General features: G+C 36.7%; 1 protein-coding gene across 3 annotated transcripts in view; it reads left to right on the forward strand.

Annotated features, from left to right (window-relative positions):
• LOC115440528 (protein Jumonji) overlaps nucleotides 1–5,785 on the forward strand; it is a 40,561-nt gene extending 34,776 nt beyond the window's left edge. For all 3 annotated transcript variants that reach the window (XM_030164873.2, XM_037443837.1, XM_037443838.1), the window contains exons 10-14: nucleotides 264–430; nucleotides 510–801; nucleotides 985–1,173; nucleotides 1,387–1,485; nucleotides 2,592–5,785. In XM_030164873.2, the coding sequence (XP_030020733.2) occupies nucleotides 264–430; nucleotides 510–801; nucleotides 985–1,173; nucleotides 1,387–1,485; nucleotides 2,592–2,759 (915 nt within the window). In that variant the 3' untranslated portion in view covers nucleotides 2,760–5,785. The remainder of the gene's footprint in view (nucleotides 1–263; nucleotides 431–509; nucleotides 802–984; nucleotides 1,174–1,386; nucleotides 1,486–2,591) is intronic.
• Nucleotides 5,786–10,312: the final 4,527 nt, after the last annotated feature.

The raw sequence follows: 10,312 nt of genomic DNA on the forward strand, positions 1-10,312 counted from the left end.
AATTTATTTTTAATTTGTGTGACCTGCTGCAAGCGGATTTTATATGCCTGCATTTTTATTTTAAGTCGTGCAATGCTCAAGCTATATCGTAAGCGAAATCATAATAGCGAATGCTATGCGAATTGAACGTACGCGAGTTCGGCATTGACTTCATGTTTGGCGTGTTTTGCAAATTTAGCTTTTTGTACTTTGTTTTGTTTGATAATATGTGTGGTCCTACCTTCATCAAAAATGTATGAAAACATAGCGTTCCTTTGGTGTAGATGGTGAGCCAGAACCCGGGCAATGTGTTGCGGTCGTTGGGACCGGTGATGGGTGTGACATCGCCTACGCTGCATCTCGGCATGTTATACTCCACCAGCTGCTGGCATAGAGACCCTCACGGACTGCCCTGGGTTGAATACATGCATACGGGACCCAGGAAGATATGGTAGCTATTACGATTCGAACCATAAGTCAAATAGATTTTGAATACATATTTGCCTAAAATACGTATTATTGCGTGCCAGGTACGGCATACCGGGCGAGCAAAGCGAGAACTTCCGCAGCGCGGTAGAGAAGTTGTGCCCCACATCGTGCCAGAACAAGTCGATATGGCTGCCCTCTGACATCACCATGATCCCGCCTAACTTACTTTGCGAACACAACGTGTCTCTGTCTCGGGTCACGCAGGAGCCCGGCACGTTCATCATAGTGTTCCCGAAGGCGTACTCCTGCTCGATAGCAACGGGATACACGCAGTCCGAGAGTGTGTACTTCGCCACTAGCTCCTGGTTGGATAGTGTTCATCATATATTCCAGGTTTGTACAATCGATTGTTCCTAAGTAACTACTGGATCGAACCTATTGGAATAGAGATGAATGTTCTTCACTTACAAAAAAATTACGATTTTTTTAACGATCGAGTTATAACAGATTAGAGTAATATTGAAGAGTGATTGGAATCGGTTATGATAACAAGATGGTACATCAATATGATGACAGGAGCTGCGACAGAGCTGCGAGCCGACGATGTTCTCGCTGGAGCAGCTGCTTATGAGCGTCGCCAAGGACTCGCGCGTTTCGCTCAGGATCCTGCAGAAGGTTCACTCGCATCTCAGCCCGATAGTGAATGAGGAGCTGGCCAACCGGCGCACTCTCGCCGAAAGGGGGGTCAAGTTCACCAACACTGAGGTAATTATACGTAGGACCAATAGTTGTTGAACATAAGCAAATTATGCAAATTCATTTGTAGACGTAAATAGGGCCTTTTTATGATTACATATTAACCAATTTAAATTTTAGTCCCAACTTACAAGAATTCCTTGGTTATGTCATACTGAATTTAACCTAGTGCAATTAATTTAGAAATGAAAATAACATATTTCATGATGGTTTTGGTAACAGAGCCGCAACCGCAAACCGAACACGTGCCGCCGCCCCAGGTGGAACTCTCGCGGGCAGGACGAGTGCGAAATTTGCCGCACCACGCTCTACTTCTCAATGGTAATGTAACTTTTTTGCTGTATTGACTCATCGGTGGCGTAGTTGTAGTGTGACACCAATCAGGTCCCGTGTTCGAATCCCGGGTCAGGCAAATTGGTATTGGGTTTTTCCGCTCAGTATCAGGCCGGAGTCTAAAATTTGTGTGCGATATGGCTCGCCCCTATTCCACCACATTATGTGACGGAAAGCAAGTGGCGAAATTGATGGCTCCTACGTAAACGTATCTAAAAATAGTTATTTTCACTTTTTAACGTTTTATTATCTATGTACTGTTTACTACCAAACCCATTATAAAAGTGTTCATTTATTAACTTTTTTTTGTGGGTTTAGAACTTAGTAAATAGAGAAAGCCGAAAGGTGCATATTACAGTACATATCTAACGAAATGCTATAAAGTGTAAATCGCATTCTTTTGGGATATGATAGTTTACTTAGGGGCCATCGTCTACGTACTTGCCGTCTGGAATATTTGCCCGATATGGCGATAGCCATGCCGCCTATCACGTCATGGGACTGAACACCTTTGTCTGTGGCGGTTTAATATTATATAACTCACGCGTGGGTCTGTCGACAATTCACAAGTATTGTCAAATAACACGCGCCATCGTATCGTGTTAACGGCACATTCAGGACTGAATAGCGTTCTACACAAAAGAAATTTATGTTACTTAAAATAAAAAATATTTATATTGTATCAGACTTGTGCGTAGTGTCGTCGCGGATTGTCTGAGTGATGCAGATGTGTGTGGTTAATGTGGTTTTTATATAGTGGAACTGTGCGTTTCATCATTTCTACCACGCCCATATTCAATCTGTAATGAACTTGCTCCCACGATGTTTAGTCGGCAATAAACACCGGCTTTCTTTAAACGGTACTAAAATTGTTTTTCTGGTTTGGCCGAGCCCCTGACTTTGCCGGCGTCTATAGGCGACGGTGGTCACCGTACATACCATTAGGTGGGACGTGAGTTCGTCTGTCTTTGGAGGCAAAATATATATCATGAAATCTCAATCAAATGCATTATAATATACAATCGACATTATGATAATTTGGGCAATATGACTAGGATTAAGTGACTAAAGACACTCCACCCCTTCCCACTCAGGTGACGAACACGGCCGGCAAGCGTATATGCTTGTGCCTGCAGCATGCCCTGCAGCTGATGGATGCGCCGAAACAAGACTCTACTACGGTGTACGAGGTGGTTACCGTCATCAGCGATGCCGAGCTGCAGACCACCCTCGCCAACGTGCAGAAGCGATTGTCGCTATAAACTGCAACAGGTGGAAGTAACGAACGTAATTCTAAATTTGTCGCCCTGAGATGCCGGCCGAGACAATAAAAAGACATTTTGAACAACACGATTGTAGAACGGCATCTTCTCAGCGGCTTTACTTTCTCATTAAGGTTTTTTACTTGGTATTGGTAAAATGTTGTCGGGGCTGGCCGTCGCGTATCTTGTTTTGTTGGATTTGCTGACTGTTTTGGATATGTGGATACAGCCCATTGGGCTGGTGTCTAGGTGACCCGATTGTGTCACATAGGGCTGTCACTAATCCCCCTAGGCACCGTAGAAAATGCCGCCCCATCACCAAATTTAACATTAGTTTTTTTTTTTTATTTATACGCCGAATTCCCCGCCTTAAAAAATTTGCTACCTTATACACTAGCCCCTAGTTCTTTTAGTATAATTTCAACGTTGATTTTTAAGTCAAACTGTGTTCTATTGAATTATAGTTTTAGGATCAGGATTGATTTGTAAAATGTTTGCTGGTCAAAGCCAGCCTTAGCTGCATAATATCCTTTATGTTTTGTGGGATTACTTGCCCATTTCATGGTATTTGACGGTTGATCAATCAGGCATCTTATAACTGATTGTATCTAGGTTTTTACTTGTTACTTAAACTTTTAGATCTTCATTATCATTTTTTTAACCATTAACAATGTTAATGGATAAAAAAAAATTAGAGAATTTATTTATTTTGACAATGGAGTAATTTCGTTTCTCTGGAATTTTGAACGAATTTGACAATCTCAGGGATATACGAGCTAAGTGCACTCTGTTGAAAGCAGCACTGATTTTCTTTAAGACTGCGATTAATTTCACCATTAAGGATTGTTAGTAGGTAAGAAAATACGTAACTATTTGATTATTAATTACCATAAAAGATATTAGTCTCTATTTTAAGTTCTAAACGAATTAATGTCAACATAATTTGAACTTAGTTTTCGCCCGTCTTAATCAAATGGGTGTGAAATTAAAAAATAATATTATCGCGATAATAAAGTCCGGCAAAGATGCATTTGTGATTATTGATTTTAATGCAGTATAATTATTAAGTCATCCGTAACTTAGGTCAGCAAGTTAAATAGCTTCCAGAAAATGAATAGCAATCTTAAATGGACAAGTATTATACTAGGTGGTAGGTCTTATATGCAAGGGGCCGCCTGGGTAGGTACCACCACAGTGTCTAATTCTATCGCTAAACAGCAGAGTGCAAGCAGTGTTGTGTTACGGTTTGAAGGGCACTGTAGCCAGATTAATTACTGGGCATTGTGAGACTTAACGTCTAATGTCTCAGTGACGTGTGATACTTCACGCGTGTACACCACAATCAAGTTTAAAGTATTCAGTGTGATTGCTATTCTTTTTGCGCAGGCGCCTTGTCGAACGTCGGATGACTAGCTCATCTTATCCCCATAGGGTTTTAAAATATACAACACTGTCAGGTCTACTACTAAATGAAAAAAATACATTTTAGGCATACAATGTTACTTCTGTAGGCATCCTGATATATGGAACCTTTCCCCTAAGAAGTCATACTTAATAATGTTTCCTTTTTAGTGACGTAGCTTACACACTTCTCCCAATATGTTTTTTAGCATTTTCTGAAAAAAATAATTGAAATACATTCCAACCAAATAATGGTAAATATATTTTAATCACCCCTGTCTGATTGTTGACGTTCTTTGACCAAATGGATGATAGTGACAGCACAAGGTTCTGAATTATCATAACAAAAATTGACATATCTGTCGAATAACTATATTATTTTTATTTAACCGTATGGCTTAATGGTTCTACCAACACCGACTCTCCAAGGTAAATATAGTCGTACTTCTCTATCTTAACTAGTCGATATACTAAAGTATTATAATATATACCTGAAATATAATTTCAATCTTTATCTTCACTAGCCGAGAAGAAAATTCGGCTCATGTCGAACACACGTTGTCTAAGTCCCTCAATTAATTCGCTCTCGATTCGCCGTTCCTGTGATTGTATGTAGAATACTTTACCAAAGCAGTATACCACTTATAAGAGGTCGCTGGGCACATATACATTTTTTTAACAAAGCCCCATTGTAAATGGCACTTTATATGAGATTACTCCAAATGGTATTGGTCTTCTTTCAAGATCTATAATTACTCATCAATTGCAGATTTAAATAAGTGTCATATCTAGATGTCATTCCAACAGTAACTACCAACATACATATCGATCTCTAACTAACTGTGATATAAAACACAAGCTTAACCGTTGTTAAACTCAGTGAAACATACATACCATTCCGATTGTTTTATAAAATGATTATAAAAACAATGAACAGCATGATAGTGACTTTTGAATGCATTTAAGGTGCCCAAAGACAGAATTAGATGAAAAATAAAATAGTTATAAATCGGTTTTAATTTAAACCCTTGTGAACTACACAACAATATTTAGGCTGTTCACAAGAAGAAACGAAATTACTTTACATAATCATAACATGAAAACATTGAAAAATTAATTGTTTTTGTTGTGAATTAAATTAATTTTAACATTGGACGCAAAATTACTACCGACCGGATTTGTTAAGGTACAAGGTATTCGGAATTATTAACATATGTAATCATAGAGGTAGTGGATATGCTCGCGGTCAAAACCTGCCTAACCCTCCAGTTTTCATTGTCTTGTAGTGTTATAATTACTTTATAGTAATTATGTACTTATGTACAGCCTATGTTGAAATTTAAATAATAATTTATTCCTGCCGATTTTTCTTATAATGTACCTAACTGCAATAACATAGGAAGCGTTGATGCCACGTACATTTCCCGTAAGTATTGATAGTATTATTTTTGATGCAGTACGTCCGTGCAGTTTCTGATCACGAGCATGCATTAGAGACTTAGCTAGTCCTCTACAATTGGACGGTTTTGATTTGCCACATTCCCTTGAGTTCTCTGCGTTCAGATTATCATTGAGTGTGTAAATATTTTACAATGGGGTAAACAGTTTAGATAAATGCTGTTTTCTACTCTTAACTGAGCCAAGGCAACAACGGGGACTCGCAAATCAAATCGGTTTTAGTTTTGCATTTAACACAAAAGACGGAATAAAATTGACTTAATTTACAAATTTTAGGTTTATGTTAGTTAGAAAAATTGAGTTTATATTTAAAAAATGGCCTCGACGCGATGTTGCGGCTAGGGAGGAGTCTTTTAGGGAACAACCTTACTTAACTTAACTGACCAATCACAATGTACTACACCGTATTGCCATCATGCATATCTCGAATAACATTGTAGCTACGGCCCTGTGTGACTTTTTATAAAATTTTTGTAAATATTTTGAGATCTCGTTTTTAGGATATAAGTAAAAAAAATACTCGTATTTTCCTGAGCACTTGTTCCATAGGTGCACGTAAGTTCCGAGTAGAAAAAAGCTTTATTTCATGCTGACCTCATGGAATGAGCCACCTCGAGTATTCACTAGTTTTAAGAATTACATTAATCTTACTTCATGTGTCTCATTGTATTACAATAAGATATGTAAAACAGTACGGTGCTCTATGTCGTATTAATGTCAATTAGTTACTAAGAAACAAAAAAATATGGTGTGAGAAAAATATATATGCGTAGTAACGAAAATGCATTTGGGGACGCGGTGTGACTGGGCCTTAGTTTAAGTATTTCAAAAATACTAAAAAAAATTACTTGGCCGTTTATGATAAAAATAAGTTTAGAAATGGATGCACTACGTTATTTAATGGTAATTTTTCCAACGAAAAAAGACAATAAGTATGTCTCAGGCGTTTTTCTGCATAATATTCTTTAAATGGGTAATCCTATTTACTGGTAGTTAGTAGATGATCTCCCGATAGAGATCTCTTATATTTGGGTAAGTGTGTGCGTGTGATTTTTTTTTTTACTATTTTTCTTTACGGCTTTACATCCTCTGGTGTAGATTTTCGATAATTCTTTTATAACGCCTTAATTCCTTGTATTTTTTATTTTTAATTAAAATTACTTATCTTTGTGACTTAGGTGAGTGGTGTGTAATTTCATTATAGGGTTTTGTTTATACCTCTTGAGTTTTTTTTTTACTTTTGTTCTACTTTAGGATAATGGGTGTCTGGTTACAATATGTTTGTTTATTATATTGTCACTTCAACGTCCCCAAGTGTACTAGACTACGCTTCAAAATGGCTGTTTCGGTAATGATTACATCTTGATAAGATATAGTTATAGGAAGCACCTCGCTGACCCTTTCAGAATGCTTATTGCTTAGGTTATTTTTTGTTACCATTTTGTCATAAAACATTGATACAAAAACTCAAATTACAAGTTATTTTACTTTTAAAGTTGTTTTAAAGCTGCGTGTATTAGTTTTTCCTTTAGAGCAAAAATGTATACTTTTCAAACAACATATCGTATATTTTGTAAGAATTTCCACTGTTTATTTAATCAGAGTTCTTTAAAGTTTCGTATCCATTGATACATTACACACGTTTATATCCCGGGTGGGTGAGAGAAACAACTGACGCTCGCGCCCACATCCAGAATTGAACTGGAATGTCTGGTGGTAGGGCTACTACATCTGCCCGACTGGCTAGCGACCACCCTTCTGCTGGAGTCCATTGCTGGCATTCTTGTGCTGCCGAGTTTTGACACCACTGCAGAAGAGCCAGTGTGTGAAGCTGCGATTGCTTCTACAGGCGGTGGGGGCTGGCGATGAAATTGATCACTAGTCAGTCCCCGCTTCCCCAGACTACTCTAAACTCACCGCTTTGCTTAGAGTAACTGTTGGTCTTAAATTTGTTTTGTGTTGTTAAATAAATCCTTTACTTTTTATTTTTAATACATAAGGATGCTAACACACTTCTAGCTGCTCTGCGCTACTACTCTAAGCGCAGAACTTAAGGTGTTACGGATTTCCTTTTTCTACTTAATCTTAATTTTTTTGATTGCCGCTATGCGGGCTATCGACCCGAAGTGGTGTGTCGACGAGACCTGCCTATGACTTCTATTGGAATGGGACGCTAATTGCGGTTGGTGGCCAGTGAAGAAGCGCCTGCGATGCGACTCTGCGTCGGCGCGGGTTGATGTGGCATATGTCAATCATCCCCGTTTGCCCCACTCTAAACTTGCGGCTGAGTGTAGAGTAGTATTTTTTGTTTTTCTATGTTTATTTGGTTAATATAGAAATGTTGTCATCCTAAATTGAACCTTACGTTATATATGTTTATTGCTCCATTATTTTTCCGTTAGAATAACCTGAACTCGTTACAGAGCTCGGGATGGTGGATTATTTTTTATTAATTTATTCGGTTCCGTAACTTTGCGTTACAAAGTTAACATGTATTTTGTATTAGTTATTTTAAATATTGATTTAAGCTCAGGGTTATTATGTTTATTTCTTGAGTTTGGAGTGTTTTTAGTTTACAATAGTCCTGGCGGTGTATATTTTTGAACACGTCGTCACGACTGTATTGAATCTTCTGAAAGGGTCGAAAGGTATTCAGTAATCTCCGCCAAAGAGAGGAATGGAAGATTCATTTGTATTTATTATATTATTGGCTTTTATAAATGTTTAAAGTGTACGATGGGTACATTACTGTGTTAGAAGTAAGTTAGGTTATTTACTTATAGGTGAACAAGAAGGTTGACCGACCGCAATTAATATAACGTTAGTAATGTGTTGCAAATGCAATGCGTAAACCGTATGATAAATATGTGTTGTAATACGAATAGCATAAGACATTTATTAGATTACATTTATATACCATAATACAATATGCTCTAGTAATGTAGTTAACGGCAAAAACGTGGACATTGAGCGAAAATCTTACATTTTAAATGACAGTTTGGAAATGTCATGTCCATTTTAATTTTAGAAATTTAGATATAGATGAGACCAAAAAACCCGTTTTAAACTATTGGCTATGAATGTGGACTGTCGAATAATTTTTAAGCTAAAGAATATTTGATATAATTAAGTAAACAGCTTAATTGATTCACGTTGTTTCCATAGCTGATGATATGATGACAAATTGGACCCGAAATGGTAATATGTTATTTTCTTCCTTATTTATGGAGGGGGGAAAGGGGAGACTTTTGTGATATTAAGGTATATTTGGATTTAGTGTCTGCTGATTTGAAACATAAACAGGGTTGACTTTCGAATTGGGGCAGGAGGTATCTCTATGAGGAAACCCAAATTTTTTAAAGGCATTAATATGTGCATTTAAACATTTTGATAAATATTTACAATGAGCATCCGGTTACTAAAGACTCTATGGTACCATTTTAGGTTGGAGCAGTTTTGAGATCACAAATTGCAAAAATAATTCACCTTATATTTTGTTGGAAATGTAAGTCCAACTCTCATTTAAACATAACAAATTTGTATTTAGGGTGAATTAATCTACAGAACTCGTTTGGAATGTATGGAGAAACTGGAAACACACACAAAATAATAATTATTGAATAATTCAAAAATTATATCCACGGGAAGTGACATTTTGGGACCCCCTTTATATATGGCTCAATGACGCCGCTTAAGCCAATAAGCCTTTCACCCGTCATAAGTGAATAAATAATTCAAATTCAAATGATTCCAATGCGGGGGTGCAATTGTTTTCTTAAATCATTAAAATTATAACGTCGTGTAATGTGTTTATTTATTAGTTCATACATTTAGACGACTTAGCAATTAGGAAGTAATAAATACAAGGCTTAGTGTCCACTTTGAGTATACTATAATCAGTAGGAAAACGCGCAAGATTATAATCGTTTGTATAGTACACGAGTGTGACCACTTAATTATAGTCAGTGAAAAAATATGATTAGTAATTTGTACATCTGAAACACAGCCGATTGTAATCAAATATTTAGCATTTGTAAAGAGCGTGTAGATTATTTCAATTTTAAATTTTTGATGATTTAGTATTTGCTTTTTTGGTTCAGAGTCTAAATTATTTTTTTGGATGTCGCATACGATATCCTTGTTTGGCATTGCGGCTCAAGACCATGTTAACGTGGTGAATGTTTTTTTTAATTTTCTTATTATAGTGTTATTTTTAAGCGTAAGGCCCAAAAATTCAAATCCTCACCATCGGTGTTTTCAACTCCCGACACAAACATAGGGACATTTAGACCATTTATCATTGATTTCAAAATGGTATATTAACACAATCATAATGTCTATAACTTACTAAAGGGCTCTTTCTTTTTTGTTATGTAATATTATTTCACACTAGTTTATTTTTTGAAAAAAAAATTGTAGATACCAGTTTTGGCGGAGTGGTCAGAACTGTACGATTTATTAAACATAATTCGTAATATTTGATACGTCACAATAATATATACTATTTGTAGAACATTAGTCGTAAGCGCCACGTGGCATTCCATCTGGCCTTATGTGTATTAAACACTAATAATGGAGTTATTAGTTATTCATAAGTCGTATTTAGTGTTATATGTAGGTAATAGCCAAATGGCATTCAGTCTGACCTTATTCTATATATAATTAGATATGGATATATAGGGACTATCCACGTC

The sequence above is a fragment of the Manduca sexta genome, chromosome 27 (genome assembly GCF_014839805.1).
Source record: "Manduca sexta isolate Smith_Timp_Sample1 chromosome 27, JHU_Msex_v1.0, whole genome shotgun sequence".
NCBI classification, from domain to species: domain Eukaryota; kingdom Metazoa; phylum Arthropoda; class Insecta; order Lepidoptera; family Sphingidae; genus Manduca; species Manduca sexta.